The sequence below is a fragment of the Elephantulus edwardii genome, unplaced genomic scaffold (assembly GCF_000299155.1).
Source record: "Elephantulus edwardii isolate Elephantulus edwardi_28Jun2011 unplaced genomic scaffold, EleEdw1.0 scaffold00386, whole genome shotgun sequence".
In the NCBI taxonomy this organism is placed as follows: domain Eukaryota; kingdom Metazoa; phylum Chordata; class Mammalia; order Macroscelidea; family Macroscelididae; genus Elephantulus; species Elephantulus edwardii.
Genome location: NW_006400136.1, coordinates 268,100 through 285,263, shown reverse-complemented (window position 1 = coordinate 285,263; position 17,164 = coordinate 268,100). Strand labels below are relative to the sequence as shown.

Genomic DNA, 17,164 nt, shown 5'->3' with positions numbered 1-17,164 from the left:
TTGTTGTAATCCATACTGAAGGCTGTCTTTGATCTTCATCAGTTAGTGCTTTCCACTATCAGCAAGCAGAGCTTTGTTATCTGTATATGACTGATTGTTAATGAGTCTTTTGTTATTTTAGTCCAGTTTTTTTGACTGTATGCTAAGCACACAGGTTGGTAAGTATGGTGGAAGGATGGTGCCTTGACATACACCTTTCTGGATTGAAATTATATGGTATGCTGTTTTTTTTTTTCCTGTTTGAACTATTACTACCTCTGCTCTGTGTACAGGTTATGCATGTGCACAGGTGTTCTGGCATTCTCTTTCTTTATTCCTCGTTCTTTATATTTCTCTGATATTTAGGAGGAGAGCTCTGGTGGTGTCCTGTGTAAAGGGTTGTGTTGCTAACACAAAGGTGACTCACCTCTGACAGTTTGAATCTACCAGCGGTTTGAAGAAGACGACAAATACTCTTCATCTTGGGCCATCTACAGCCTCCAAGAAGCCACTGGAGAGTCAGTCTGTGAGCCCATTTCGACTCAGTGGCAATGAGCAGAGTTGAGTTGAATATTTTGGAAGTTAAGAGACAGCCAAGCTTTGCTGCTTGATAATTGAGACTTCTGAGTCAAGGCTTAGAAGAGCTGGTAGAAAAATTGTGTGTTGTCACTGCTGGTTTTTTTGCAAGTCTGTACTAGAAGGTCAAACAGAATTTTCCATAGAAGTAGAGAGAGTGATATGATTAGAAGAAACTTTTGTTTATATCTGATGCTGATTTTCAAAGTGCTCCATCAATTTGCTTTTAATTTTTATTTTGGTTTGGAACCTGTTCAGTTGCATAACAGACTATGTAATGTACACAGTGCTATCACACTGTATGTTTGTATCACATAGTCAGAAGTGAAAAAGCATTTCACTTCTGTATGTGTGTGTGTGTGGTGGGGGGAGTACGTGCCTTAGCTATTTGTTAAACTTAAGGTTATTTAGTTTATAAAAACCTTAACAGTGTAAAGTTGGTTCTGGGAAACAGAAGTGGTTTAGTAAGTTATAAGCAATACCTATTTTCCTTGGTGACAGGTTTTTTAATATTACTGGGGAGAGAGGTACATGTGTGTGGTGGTGGCGGAGGCATAAACTTAGTTTCTAGAAATGTGAATTGCACCCTAGTTGATTTTTGTTGGACTTTGAAACTTTATGAAAACCTCCTCTTCTATACTTTTTGTATAGTTAGAAAACTGTAGCCTTTTCTTTAGTTAAATTTCCCAGGAATGCCTTAAATATATTTTGGCTGGTATGAATTGTTCCATAGAAACCATCAAGTGTTGGTTGAATTTCCTTTTTTCTTAAGGTAGTTCAGGGGAGTGTTCTAAAAAGGCATTCACTAGTAAAGATTGTCCACATCTTGCTTAAAACAAACCTGATTCAGGATTCAAAGTATTTGCATCGTGTATCTGCCAGATGTGGGAGTACACTAAAGAACATGGTTTTTGTGGTGAAGTTGTTGTGGCTAGGTTCCATCAAATCGACCATAACTCATCGCAACCCTATGGACAACTGGATCTGCACCCTGCTCTATCCTGTACCATCCTCACCGTCTCTGATCGTGAAATAGACTATGGAAAGTAAATATCTGGGTTTGGATTTTTTGATTTTGATTCTCTCACATTTGAGGCATTCACCATGCCAAAGAAAAATAGGAAGTGCTTCAATATCTGTGTGTTATTTTTACTTTTAGACTGGCTACCCCAAAAGCTCCCTCTTTTGGAGGACATAGGAATTTGCCAGTGAAGGCAAGATAATAAAGTGCCTTAAGCAGAAGTCCTCTGAAAGCTGAAAAAGCCCTAAACCCCTAAATGACCACATGGGACAGAATAGAGTTGTCCAATAGGGCTGCCAAGGTTGTAAATCTTTACAGAAGCCGCAAAATGGCAGGTGGACTTGAACTACTGAAGATTTGGTTAGTACCATCTAGATTCCTTGAAGGTGGATAGTAGAGGAATTATTAGTTTTATTTTTCTTTAAAAGACATAAGCTGTATCACATTTTTTTTTTTTACTCAAAACACTTCAGGTGTATTTTTTAAATTATTCTCATTACAATTTTTTTCCTTCTCTAGTGTATTTACAATTATTAGCTCTTGTCATCCTTATGCCAGTATTCTTACTTCCTAAAAAGATTGGCAGTTAAAGGTCATTTCATATACGTTAAGCTAAATAAGCTGAAAAACATAGACTCTGTTGTCTGAGTTATTGTAGAATATTTTTAAATAGGAAGGATGGAATGAGTATAGAATAGCTTTTATTAAAAACAAATAAAGAAGAAATCTTATTATAAAAACACCTTTAGAAATTTTATTTTCTAGTGTTGTTTTCCTTAAAGTAAATCCATGTGATCCACAGGTACCTATAATCAAAATAAGGTTCAGGTTAATGATCATCCAAGAAAGCGTTGTAAGTCTCAGGAATCTGGCCAAAGTGTGCGGTGACACCACCGCAATGGGTGTACTAAGTTCAGGGAGTCACAGTGCCCAGTTTGCTAATAATGCCTTGCCCCTGTGGCTTGAATGTCCAAGTGGTCCCTATCTGACCTGGGGTTTAGCTCTGGCAGCAAGGGCCATAACATAAGGTGATATTTGCTTCCAGTCCCTGGAGAATTGCAGTAGAACTGTCATATTTTCATTTTGAGGGCAGTCCCAGGGAACAGCCACTGAACCTTGATAGAGAGCAAGCAGCCTTACGTCTTCTACCCACTTGCTCACTAGAGGTTTCTCCTTTAGAGATTTTCTTGTTCTAGAATCTTAATTTTCTAACACACAGTCACACTGCTTCAACCCTTTGCCTACCTGCTGTGAACACACACAATCTCCCCCTCCAATCCTCCCTCCTTCTCTCTTCTCCCTGGTGTCTTAGATGGGTAAAGCCCATATATAGTCATTATCTGTCCACCTATTTGTTCTGAAAATAAATTAAGGTACCAGTGCAGACTTTTCTTCTAGCCAGTTTCAGAATTCGCCTAGAGACATTTGCAGCTCTTAGAAGGCATGCAAAGGAGAATGCCTAGCAAATATCTGTTCTAAATATGAATTGTAGAAATCACAGTGGTGTTTGGTAATAAATAATAATGATTATTATACTGTAGTAATAAAAGTACAACTTATTAGTTGTGATAAACTGGGCAAATTATTCTTCTATGCTTGCTTCTCTGTTCTTGTTTTTAAATGGGGTCAGTAATTAAACCTAGAATGGCTATAAGGATTAAATGAGTTGGTATCTGTTAAGTTCTAAGAACAGTACCTGGGTCACAGTAAGCAGTGTGTCAGTGTTAATTATATTAAGCTCTTATTAACAGACTTGGAGCTAAGTGCTTTGTATATGTAATCTCATTTAATCCTCATAATAATTTGTGAGGTACAGGTTTCCTTATTCTGTTTCACACATGATAAAATTATGCCACAGTGGAGTCAAAGTAACTTGCTCAAGGTTATGTATCTAGGAGGGAGGAGGCAGCTGCCTGAATTGGGAGCTTATAGTTGACCAAGGACTTAATAAAATAGCATTGTTTTCTATCTTTAAGTTACTAATACTGTAATAATAATAATGTTTTGATGTGCACTGAAAGTAGCTAGCCAGTACCTGTTTGTTATTCCAAAGCATCATGTACTCGTGGAAGTTTTAATATAATAAGCTTTATAGGAGTTGATTCATAACTATAGGTTGTATATCAGTAATCTGAGAATTGGCAATAATTTGGTATGTGGAAAAGAAAATGCCATTTTAAAAAAAATAGCATTTTTTTTCCACAGAAAAGGAGCTTTTTGAGCCATTTGCTTCAGTCCCCTCATACCATGGTTGTGTCCTCCAGTTATCTACCCCATGATGATGCAATGGCCATGTGGATTTTCTGGATGATAGTATATGCTCCCTGGATCCTGCCGGCCAAGAGCTGACACTGCCCCCTCCTCCCAGTCAGCCTGTGCTGGGAACACCTCAGAGTTCCCTTCTGGTGGGCTTGCGCCCTTGGCTCCTCTGCCCCCTGCCCTTCCTTTGGTGCTTAGCTTCTCTCCATCACTTTGGTTGGACAGCCTTGCTTGGAACTAGAGGGACTCACCTTTACATACCCTGCTTGTCCACACTAGAGACCCCAGCAGGTACCTAGTTTGGAGGTGAGCAGGATCATGTGTCTAGTGAGTTGGTTTCAGCTTGGGTTGAGATATTTGATACCTTAAGATTCAAGCTTAACCCAAGCCCAATGTTTTATTCACCCTGAACCCATAACTTAAAATTGAGGATAATTTATAACATCTATTGGAATGTCTTTAACATTTTTCACTAGGATGTTTTCACTATGTTCAATTTGATTTTAATTATTTCCAGTGTCCTAACATTTCAAAGCTTTTTTAAGTAGTGATTTGTTTAAAAAAGATTGATGATTTTTTTTTTTTTAGTCCTGCTACATCGGCAAGCTAAGGTTCTATTCACATTCATTAAAGTTGGCTCTACCTTGGGGAGGCAGCGTTTTGGTTATGTTTTGCATGCTTTCCAGCCCGAAGGACTCATCCTCCAGTGCTGCGTCGTCAGTTTATACTCTGTGTAAAGTTTTCACTGGCCAGTATTTTCAGAAGAATTGCCAAGTCCTTCTTCCTAGTCTGTCTTAGCCTAGAAGCTCCACTGAAGCCTGTCCACCACAAGTAGACACAAGTGGCATCTGAAACACTAATTGCATAGCTTCCGGTATCACAGCATGCAAGCCCCCATCAGACAACTGAATGAGAATGACTCCACATGGGGAGAAATTGCTGCAGACATCTATTATCAGGCATGGAATGTATAAAATACAAAGCTAGAAAAACTGAAAGTTATCGAAGTGAAATGAAATCCGTTAGAGATCCCATGATGAATTTTCAAGACCAAAGACCTAATCATTGCATAAGCTTTTTTTCCCCAGCCATGTGATGCATCTTGTGGAGCTCACTAGATGGCATGCACAGGACTCAAACCAGCAAGTGTGGAAAGAGGTAATGAAGCAGCTCCATATAATAAGTAGAACAAAGCTTTGGTGCCTGAAGAACAGATCTTTAATTGCTAATATACAAGTTCAAGTTGAAGAATCTCGTGAGAACTTAAGTTTGACCTTGAGCACACCTCTATGCAATGTAGTGATCCTTTTAGGAGTAGATTTAACACATGGAACACTATTGACTAAAGACCACGTGAGTTGTGCAGTGCAGTGACGTCTGATGAAAAGAGAAGGTCATCAAAAATAATACAAGGGAAAGACCAAAGTAGACGTTAGAAGAGTCTCTGAAACTTACTTTTAAGACTGAAATGGATGTTGGAAGAGACTCTACAACTTGCTTTTAAAAGTAGGTTAACTAAAGCAAATGGACTAAACAATGGAATAAAATAGATAAAAAAGGTCAAGGGAGGTTCCAGAAGAAGTGGTAAAGTAGGGTAATGAAATGTGAAAAAAACTAGGGTTAGGAAGCCAAAAGGGAAGAACATGCTTCACATTCCTCACGCTTAAACAACTGAAGAAAAATTCAGGACTCCAGTAGAAATCTTGAAGTATATTGAATCTGTTGAGTCGTAGTCACTTTGACAGCTCCAAACAACAACAGTGTGGGAAATGAGGAGCTCTGTTGGCATATCAGGAGAAAGATGAGCAGTCCCTGTAAATTTTATAAAGATTTATTGTTTCAGAAACCTAACAGAAAGACTCTGTGAGATGGAATTGACTTGATGACAGTGGGCTTGGTGTTGAGTTTTATAGCCAAAATATTGAATGATGCAGGAAGCACTTAAAGACAATAGATGGAATATACAGAGAGCCCCTCTACTGGAAAGAGCTGATTGGCATTCTATTTCAGAAGGTGGCATATGATCAAGAACCCAAACTGCACTGAAGGCATTTGTGATAAAGAAGGTTCCAGGAATTGACATTACCTACTGAGAGATTTTAACAAATGGATACAACTTTGGAAGTGCTCATTCTAGATATTTAGACAGCTGACTGGAAGAGATCCATATTTGTGCCTATCCCAAAGACAGGTACTCCAACAGAATACAGAAATTGTTATATAATATTAATATCACATGAAAGGGTACATTTGCTGAATGTAATTGAAAATTTACTGTTAGAAATTGAAGCAGGATTCAAAAGAGGAAGTGGAACAAGGAGATCATTGATGTCAGATGATTCTTGCCTGAAAGCAGAGAATACCAAAAAGATACATGCTTGTGTTTTATTGACTGTGTGAATCATAAATTGTGTGTAGAAAATAAGAGCACTTAATAGGGCTCATATGGAACCTATGTATAGACGGAGAGGCCTCCATTCCCCGAGGACAAGGTTGTTTCTTTCACTATAACTTTTTAGTCTGCATGCTGAGCAAATAATAGGAAAAACTGGATTATATAAAGAAGAACCTGGCATCAGGATCGGAGAAAGACCCATTAAAAACATTCTATATGTAGATGATAACATTGCTTGCCGGAAATGAAGAGAACGTGAAACATTAACTGAACATTAAAGACTAAAACCTTAGTATGAGTTGGACCTTAATATAAAACAAAAATTCTCACAACTGGGTCAGTGAACAACATCAGGGTAAAGGGAGAAAAGTTTGAAGTTGTTAAATATTTCATTTTACATGGATCTGCAATCAGCATTCTTGGAGACAGCAATCAAGGAATAAAAATAGATACTGCATGAGACAGATCTGCTGCAGAGGACCTCTCTAAGGTGTTAAAAATCAGAGACGTCTCTGTGGACTAAGATGTACCTGAACCAGATCATGGTATTTTCTGAAGTCTTCTATTAGTGTGAAAACAGCATAATGCATAAAGATAGCTACAGGAGAACTGAAAATTTGATTTATGGTGTTGGTGAAGAATATTGAATGTACTTTGGAATAAGAGAATTATAAACATGTATTTTGGAAGAAATACAGCCAGAATGATCCTTGGCAGCAAATTTGGTGAGTCTCTCTCACACTTTAGGCATGCTCTCTGGAAGGACTGATCTGAAGAAGGACATTGTATTAAAGTGGAGGTTCTGTAATAAAAAGGAAGACTCCCAGTGAAATGGATTGAGAGAGTCAGTGGCTGTTTACAATAGGCTCAAAGATGGCAACAATTAAGAAGGTGGTGAGAACTGCACAGGGTCTGCTTCTGTTTTACTTCTGTGGGTTGGAACTGATTTGGTGATAACTAACAACAACAGGATTTGGATTTTAGGTGGGGATTTGCCCTAGTGTATGTATCAGCAGATTGACAGTGGACAGATGGACTATAAAGAGGTTGGACTGGAGGCCCAGCAGCAACTCCATATGCCCTCTCCTTGATTGAAGTCCCATTTTTAATTGCCACCTACTGCCATACTGCTAACTTCATCCACAGTGAAAGTATATTCTAATTATTTACCCAGTGTGATTTCAGAATATGTTTTCTGCAGCATCGACCTCCACACGCCAAACTTGTCCTTGTATATATTGTAAAAAGGGTTAGAGCAAATTGACTAAGTGAGAGTTCTTAAAATAATTTTCTTTAGTTCTGTGCTAAAATCCCTATGGATGTATCAGAGTTAAAAAAAATCCACTTTGAATAATTTGTACATTAAAAAGTTATAGATTTCTTCTTTATTGTTAAGTGTCAGCATCAGATTATGTTGAGTAGAATGTAAATTTCTTATTATTGAAGCAGAAAGAGCAGATATACTTCCTAATTAATATTCTTGCAGGAAGTTCTAGTGGCTTAGTGGTAAGGAGTTTCACTGCTGACCCAAAAGCAAGCAGTTTGAATCCACCACTGCTTTGTTGGAGAAAGATGGGCCTTTTCCTTTCATGTGATTTTCAGCTTCTGAAAATCCACTGGAGTGTCAGATGTGAGTCATTTCCAAATGGACAGCATAGAACAACAGAGCTAATGCAGGTAGTCCTCTTTAAAAGAGGTTAAATACCAGAGCAAAATAATTTCCTTTAAGGAAATTTAGAACTATTGCATATGATGTTATAGTAGAGTATGCTTGTCTGTAGGACTTAGTGATACCTTTTGTTACAGTATCTTACATGTACTACTGGCTTACAGTCTGTGTTATAAAATTACCTTGGTTATTTGAAAACATTAAATTGTAGACTGTGACTATTATCCACATATAAAAACTTTTACAATGTAAATAATGATGTTGGATCTGGTTGGAAGTAGTTCAATGGACAAGTGTAGGTAGCCAGCGAGAATAGTGGTTCAATCTTGTGAATCTGGGCAAGGTGTAGCATGTTGCCTATCAGTCTGGGTAGTTTGGGCTCCAAATTGGTCTCAGGAGGGTTCTACAGGCCCGGCCAAATACCTTGGGCATTGGGTCTTCTGTGTCATGGGAGAATTTAAAGATTAGAGAAAAGGGAACTTGACAGTCCTCTAGATGTGACAGCCCTTGTAACTGTGGATTGATTCTTCATATCTCCCCTAAAAGAGGAGCTCAAATGATCAGGTACTTGTTCATTGCGGGGCTGGAATAACAGCAAGGGGCAGAGATGCCAAGAGGGATACAGGTGGTAGAAACCAAGCTCATAGAACAGAAATGGGCCATGTTCCAGGCTTTGGCAGCTTTCCAGAAATTGTGTGCTTAGTGTTCTTGTATTCACTCGTTTATGGTCTTCTCTGGCAAAGTTGCATTTTAACGAAGTCTTTTTAGAAAAAAAAAATTCACATGGTTGGAGATTCTAGGTCTTATACCTCATGCAGTGGCTTCTGCATTGTAATGGGCTCTTTGTGTGCAGGTGTGTTTGTGAAGGAGCCACCTGGAAGGCTGCTCTCCCAGAGGATAGAAAGGGTAAAGAGTCACAGAGGGTTGGCAAGCAGTCACACTGCTGGTAATATTTGGGCTTCCCATGGGCTGCAAAGTGAGTTTGGGGGATTTGGGGAGTAGGTTCAGGTGGTAGTAAAAGGAATGGGGCCTTGGACCCAGATGGTCTGGCCTTGAAATTTGACTCTGTCTCTCCCAAGTTAACAGTTTAAGCCCATTCAGTAGTGCTGTGGAAGAAAAGCCCTGTGATTGGCTTGCTCAAAGAGAACAGCCAAGAAATCTCTGTGGAGTTTGGTTCTACTCGCAACACATAGGGTCGCTATGAGTCAGACTCAACTCCATGGCAGCTGGTTTGGTTTTTTGATTTCCACCTCTTCATTGTTGCCACCATAGCCAAGATACCTACATTCATTGCACCTTAACTTTTTCTATAAATTACCTGTCAGCTCTGGTGGCCTAATTGGTAGAATGTTGTACTGCCAGCTCAATGGTAGGTGATTTGAATCCACCAGTTGCTCTGAGGCAGAAAGATAGAAAATCTCCCCCCATGCGATTTACAGCCTCTGAGTCAATTCTGACTTGACCAAAATGAGGTTTTGGGTTTTCATATTGGTTGAAGCCCTGGTGCCTAGCACAGTATATGCTGTGTTAATAACCGAAAAGTCGCAGGGTTGAATCCACCGTTTAGAGGGAGAAACATCGGTATTCTTGGAAACCTGATGCGAGTTCACTGTGAATCAAAGCAGACTTGAGGGCAGGGTGTTTATATGGTTATCTGGAGTCTTGAATGGGTTTAATACACATAAAGCTTCCAGTAAGTGGTGGTGTAACTATAGAGTTGGAACAAACTCATAGCTGACCCTCCAGCAGGTTTTCAGAGGCAGTAAATAGCACAGAGGGAGTTTGCTCATCTTTCTCCCGTGGAGAGCAGCTGGTGGATTCAAACCAAGTGCCTTTGGGTTGGCAGGGCAACTCCTTACCACTAGGCTACCAGGCCTCCCTCCAGTAAGTTTTAGATGATGGTAATAGTGGTCATTACCTTTAGAATGGCAGTCAGGAGAAAACATATGTTAGGCCCTAACGGGGTCCCTGCCTCTGCCTAACAGGAGTTTTCTGTATCTCAATACTGAGCAACTCATTTGCCACTCAAATATATTGTCATCACACACAGTTCCCCCCCCCCCCCCATTGCTTGAAATCCACTTAATTGATGCCTAGTTTCAGCTGACCTTAAACTATTTAACTTGTTCTGCCTGCATTAGTCTTTCTGACCTTGACTGTAAAGGCAGAATTGTAGGCCCCTGCTTTCTGTTTGGAATTCTAGAAACATCCACAATCTGGGATTCTTTTTATCAGAGAGGGCACAGAGGTTTGTCCAGAGTTCTTTTGCACATACACAAAAAGAGACTCATTGTGCTATGGCGAGGGAGGGAGAGTTTGTGAACGAGTATGCATGAGTTGAAATTGACCAGATGGCACTTGATTAGGTCGTCGGCCCACTTGGCAGGGGTTGTGAATCTCGTTTCTATCCTCCTTTAAGTCACTTGATAGTTCTGTAAGATACTTTTTCCCTCTGCACAGATTTAACATCAGGCAGACTTCAGGACCATTTTTAGGCTTACAAAACCTTGACCATGTAAATGTTATTCCTACTCTGGCCTGGAGCCTTTTCTTACTACTGTGGTCCTCATGGCAGAGCAGTGACATGACCCTGTAGGCAGGGTCTTGGGGCTTGTTGAGTACCTTTCCAGATGGGGTAAAGTATAAGTCCATTCCCTTAAGAATCCCCACAAGCTGGTCTACTGCCTGGGAGATCCAGAAGACATACTGAGAAGCAGTTGCCATAAAGATCTACCCAGAGTCCCGGTTGAGGACTTTCCCCAAAAAGACATACAATGCCAGGAGAAGCTAACACAAATTTCAAGGCAGATTCAGAGGAATTAAATTATTCTAGGCATATTGCCTGGTTTCCAGGCATTTAGGGATATGCAAATTCTCATGTTCTTCAGAGTTCTGTGTCTCATTTGTACTGAGTACATTAGTACTAAAAATGAGATTTGCTAGTTCTACATTTTCATGTGAACTTAAGCAGTGAATATTTAATTCGATTCTGGGTCTCTCAGAAGGAAAGGCAGTCTTCAGATAGAGAAGATAGTTTATTTTTCTCATAAGCCCTGCTGACTGCTTTAATTTCTTTCCCTCTGACTGAAATGCAAAATAGAACACTATCCTAAATTAATACTCCTGCTACACAAAGGCTTGCAGTGTCTGTTTTTGCTTCTTTTAATGTGTAACTCTTCTAAGAGTGTTACTGTATTACAGCTAAGAGGCTTTAACTATGTAAAGGTTGAATACTTTACAGGTCTGAATGCCAACATAACAATTAATCTGTGATTAGATTTTGCTTCTTAAGTTGCCTCCACTGAAGAGTGCCTATAATTTTAAATGCCTGAAGTGTTCCACTCTTCAGAACTTATGAAAGCTCTCTTTGATAGAGCACACTAAAATTGTGTGGCTATTGTTTTTATTGCTTTATTGTACGGCCAGCTTAACTGAACTCTTGGAGTTGCTTTTATTCTTTGTGATAAAGATAATGTTGAGAAATGAGTGTCAGGCAAAGTGTGTGCGTGTTCTTGTTCGCTATCAGCCATCCTGTTTCTGATCGCTATTGAATCCTCTGCTTCAAAAAAAAGAAGGTTGGAGATGCTTCCTTACCTCCATCCCACTCCACTATTAAAAATCATGGTTTGCAGCAGCTTCCTTTCAGACTCCTTAGCTCCTTTCCATCTAGTTACTGCCCTCACTGCTCATTGCCCTGGAGTTGGTTTTGATACAGAGACCCTGCAGGACAGAATAGTTTCCCCATATGGTTTTTAAGGCTGCAGTCTTTGCAAAAGCAAACTACCTCCTCCTCCTCCAGGAGAACAGCTAAATGGTTTTGAACTGCCCACTCTTCTGTTAGCAGCCAAGAGCTAGCCAATGGCGACCCCATGTGACAAGAATTGAACAGCTCTGTAGCATTTTCTTAGTGTCCTATTTACAGACGGAGATTGCCTAATCCTCCTGCAGAGCAGCTGGGTAGATTCAGACAGCCAGCTTTTCAGTTAGCTGTTGAGCACAGAACTGTTTGCATTTGCATTCCTAGATCTCTCTTTACTGAGTCTCAGTGTTCATTGTTTGGATTTTTTTGGGGGGGGGGTGGGCTGGGGGACTTTTATCTTTCCCCTGTACAGTGCATTCAGTCCTGCCTTATTTGCAGCTGATTAACAAATCTCTAGAGCCTGTCTTCTCATGAATCACACCAGGGGTTGAACCATCCCCTAGCACCATGTGGAGAAAGCTCTGATGGCTTAATTGTAAGGGATTGGGCTGCCAGTCCAAAGACACATGGTTCGAATCCACCAACTGGTCTGTGGGAGAAATGTGGGCAGTCTCTTCTGTGTCATTTACAGCCTCTGAAACCTGCTGGAGGGTCAGCTGTGAGGAGGTTCCAACTCAGTGGTATTCAGCAACAGCAATAGCACCTTGTGGAGCTCAGGTGGTGTTTGTAGCAAGTTGTGCAGCTAACTCAAAGATGATACCTCTCAGACAGTTTAAATTCACCTCTGGTTCTTCAGGAGAAAGATGAACCATCTCTTCCTCCCCTCCAGTAACACTCCCACGTGATTTCCAGACTCTGAAAACTCATTGTAGGGTCAGCTGTAGGTTGGTTTTGACTCAGCAGTCTAGGATTTAAGGATTTATTTTTTTTTAATCACCTGGTGGAGTCCATGGGTGGCACAAATGATTAAATACTAGGCCACTAACCTAAAGACCAGTGGTTGGAATCTACCCAGAGGTACCTCAGGAGAAAGGCCTGGTGAGTTGAAAGGTCACACCCCTTGAAAGCTCTGTGGAGCAGTGCTGCTCTGAATCACTCATGGTGAGTCAGAATCATCTGTTAGCTTTTGGATGCCTGGCATCACCACCACAGGCCTGTCATGCCTCTGGCTTCCCATTGCCTGATCATATTTGCAGTGTTCTTTTTTACATAGGAAAAGACACCCTTGCGCTTCTCTTTCTCCTTGTTGTTCCACATCTGAGTATCTGTCAGAGCCTTCAGTTTCTTTTCTAGAATGTCTCTTACTTCAGTTCTCCTCCTTCTGTACCCTCTGCTACCACTCTGCTTCATTGCCTCATGGCCTTTTGCCCGGAATGCTGCGGTACCCCCTCCCTCTCCAGCTTCTCCCTGCCTCCTCTCTGTTCCTACTCTGGTCCCTCCTCCCATGTCCATTGGCCAGGTCGTGATTTCTCAGCTGCAGCTCTGCTCTGCTCCCCTTTCAGTGGCTGCCATTGTGTACTGAATTACTCACAGACTCAACATTGCACGTTGGAGGTCATGCAGCCCTACCTGCCTCTCTACCCTGGATCTCATTGTTCCCTCTTTGGCTTCAGATGCATTGGACTGCCTGTCCTAGCTCTTCCAAGAATCTGACATTCACTTAGTCACATCTGTCCCCGCGATGACGCCACCCATCACCATCTATATTCAGATTCCTATCATTAGATATGGTTGTTACCCCATTTGAACCTGGTAGCATCTCCTCCCTGCCTGTCAGGTGGCACACACCTTGAGTTCTGGTGGCACACACCTTGTGTTCTGGTTCCTTGTGTTCCAGGTTTATCTTGCAGACATTGCCACATGCTCCTCAGCTTCCCTGCCCCCGCCTAGTGTTCTTAGAAGCCGAGAACTGTCTTGCTAATCCCGTGCCAAGCAGTAACACACTGGCCCCTAAGTACATCTGCCAGATTGATTAAGTACTTGTTGAATGGAAGTACAAATTCGAATTCACACAGATGGTAAAGTGTGAAGTTCATTCATAAGTTTTGTTTTTTCCTTTACTAGGTGCAGCTTGCGTGTGGAGTGCTGCAGTTAAATCAGACAACAGATGGACAGTGTGACGAGCATCAGAGAGGATCGGGCCTGGCTGTGAGATGCAGCCCGGAGTCGAGTGTTGACAAGTTGCTGAAAAGGGAGCCAGCAGGAGGAAGGTGGCACACAGAGGAAGTGGAGCCCTGCCTTCAGTCACACCATTGATGGAGGACAGATGGACAGCCGGATGGCCAGCCACCTCTCCTCTTAAACCTTTGGAGAGTTACCCTTTGTCCTCTGCTGGACACACATTAGGAGTTTTAACACACTCGCCGAGTTCACTTTGCATAGAAACGTACACTTAAGCTGCATTGTATATCCACACTCATCTGTTGCATGGTGACAGAGTCGCAGACATGAGTGCTGAGGGGTACCAGTACCGAGCCCTGTATGATTACAAAAAGGAGCGCGAGGAAGACATTGACTTGCATCTGGGTGACATCTTGACTGTGAATAAAGGGTCTCTGGTGGCTCTCGGATTCAGTGACGGACAGGAAGCCAGGCCTGAAGAAATTGGCTGGCTGAATGGCTATAATGAAAGCACGGGAGAGAGGGGAGACTTTCCAGGGACGTATGTAGAATATATTGGAAGGAAAAAAATCTCACCTCCCACACCAAAGCCCCGGCCACCACGACCCCTTCCTGTTGCCCCGGGTTCTTCAAAAACTGAAGCTGACACTGAGCAACAAGGTTAGTGCCGTGAGTGATGGCTTTATGCCTTTTTTTTTTAAGTTAAAGATTTATGTTCTGGTTGACCTGGAATGATCTGGAGAGGAGTAATCTTGATGTGTTCACCTGACATACTTTGGATAAAAACTTTGTTCAGTCACTACACAGCTAGCAATGTGTACTTGTGGAGTAAGGAGTTTTAGAAAAACAGGGATAGGCATCTGAGAAGCTGTTTAGTGAGTGTTTAAACACTGTTATTATAGCTGCCATTGAATTAAACATCCACTGCGTTCTTATTCTTGTAATTGGTATTATATGCCTAAATCATTATATGGGGCAAAGTAGAGGCTAAGTCTAATACAAGTACGCTTAACACTAAATATGGTTTGTATGGAAAAATGTAGAGAGCAATAAAGTGACCACAGAGTTGAACACATAAGAAACCATTGTTTTTATAACCCTGTGTCTCCCCTCCTGACTTCCTGTCCGGGAATGCTGTGGCTGAAGCTGAAACTCCATCCTGTACAATAAATGTAGGCCATTTTCTCTTTCTTCACAGACAAGTGTTGTTTGTAGCATTAATGCCTGTAGCCTGCTTGGCTTTCGTAAGGGGGAAAGAGAATCACGGAATACTTTTGAAAAATGGAAGACACCTTGTTCAGAAATCATTTACTGGTTTGCTGGAGATGGTTGGTATTGGAGCCTCTGTGCAGTTGTTCATGTAAAGTTTCTCTGCCATTGAGCTTCATGTTGGGATTCACCGCGTGCTCAGTTTCGCTGTCAGTGGCTTTGCCAAGGACTAGTTTCCTCTCTAATAAATTGTAGGCATTTTTTTCTCTCCTTTGTATAGTTTGTTCTTGTTGTTCCCCTTCACCCATTCCTCCTTCTTGAAGACTGTCAAAAGGTATGTTTAAAACAAGTGACCCTACCTGTCCTAGTGGCATGCTGACTGAGAACTGAATGGCCTGCCTTTCTGGACTAGATTCTGATAATCATCTTTGCCATTGAGTCAGAACTGGTTCCATATTTGACCCTCCATTGGGTTTCCAAGGCACTGTAGATTACCCATCTTTCTCCCAAGAAGCTACTGGTAGATTTGAACCACCAGAGAAGTGTGACTTTGTGTTGCCAGTGCAGCTACCTACAGACCACGAGAGCTCCCCATGAAATGTCTTCTGGGAACCACTTCCCCAAGTGAATAGTAAATTTCTTCTCAGTGTGGGAGCTGGGGAGGAAATTTTCCCTGCGATCTAATGCTGATTTTTTCCTGGGTTTTAGAATGATCATCAGTTTTATCACTAGTAAGTGAGACTTTTGGTTGTGTTCACAGACCTAGCTGCATATTAGAATCACCTGGGAGCCTTTTTGAATAAAGGCCTATCTACTTCTGAAGTTAACTTGTCTTTGCAAGTGAATGAAAAACTCTTTACCAGGTATGCGTCCTCAGGTAGCATGTGACTACAGCTCTGAATTCTGCTCTATCTTGAGCCAACTTCATTGTCTCTGACACACCTACCCGATTACCACAGTCACTGAGTCAGACCATCTCATCCAGGGTCTTCCTCTCTTGTGCTCTCCCTCTGTTTGTCCAAGTATGATGTCCCTCTCCAAGGACTGGTCCCATCTTACAACATGATCAAAGTGTGTGTCAGACAAAGCTTCAAAATCCTTGCCTCGAAGGAGCATTCTGGTTTCATCCTCTCTAGGACGAACCTGTTAGAAGTGTGTAAATTCATTCCTTCAGTTTTAGAAATGAATTTACATTAGAAATTAGAATTAGAAAGCCTTGACCAGGTATTTTGTTGTTGTTGTTATGTACCATCGAGTTGGAACTGACTCATAGCTGATCCTCCAGCTGGTTTTCAGAGGCAGTAATTGTACGGGAGGAGAGTGCCCATCCTTGACCAGGTATAGAACTTTATAAATTCATTCCTTCAATTTCTCTTAGCAGTTTGAAGATACACACTTAATTGGTTTTCTCCACTAACTTTTTTTTTAATTTGATGTTTTGTATTAGAAACATTTTCTTAAAGCAAATGTAAAAAGAAAAATGATTTCACTTGCCCCAGAATACAATGATCATAAAATATCTGAGTTGAATTAGAAAAGATTATTCAGAAGGTGAAGAAGGGGAAGCTTTGCCAAGGTTAGTGACAAAAAGCATTTTGTAAAATCCTCTATACACAATTGCAGTGATAACTGGCACCAGTGTGTCAGTTGATTTGAATACAGTGTACAGAAAAATTCATCTCTTCTCCAGCTGTAATGGTACTCTTTTTTTAAAAATGCTAAGCTATATTGTAATACTTTTTTCATGTAATATGGTGACAGTTCCGATTTCTAACAGCTTTTTCATTTTTCTCTTCAATATCTGGGAAAGTGTAAAGGAAAATGAACTTTTCTGGCAGAATTCAAGGAGACACGTGCTAATGTGCATGAAAGCATTAGGAAAAAGAGGAGCCTGAATATAAATGAGAAATGAGAACTAACAGAAAGGTTGAAAAGGCAGGGCTTGTGTGGGGCATAGAATACTAGACATTCGATTTTCTAGAAATGTTAGACTGTGTTCTTATTTAAATAGGATTCCTATGAAGTGAATATTTAGTAGGTCCTTTGAGATGCATGTCAAATTGATAGAGCAAGTGGGCTGTAGGGAAAACTATATGCTGAAATCTATGAAAATCTTGCTTGCTTGCTTTTGCCTAAGCAGGTAATTACTTGAGAAGCTTTTGCAGTGACAAATTGTGTGAAGAGAGAGCAGTCTTTTCTCTGGTACAGTAATTGAATTCTTTACTCCTTTCTCCC

At 40.9% G+C, this 17,164-nt stretch overlaps 1 protein-coding gene across 1 annotated transcript in view; it reads left to right on the top strand.

The window, feature by feature from the left end:
- Window positions 1-14,046: 14,046 nt before the first annotated feature.
- Window positions 14,047-17,164, top strand: part of LOC102875790 (phosphatidylinositol 3-kinase regulatory subunit alpha-like) — an 88,447-nt gene continuing 85,329 nt past the window's right edge. Inside the window, exon 1 of the mRNA XM_006902246.1 lies at window positions 14,047-14,380. Within this exon, the coding sequence (XP_006902308.1) occupies window positions 14,047-14,380 (334 nt within the window). The remainder of the gene's footprint in view (window positions 14,381-17,164) is intronic.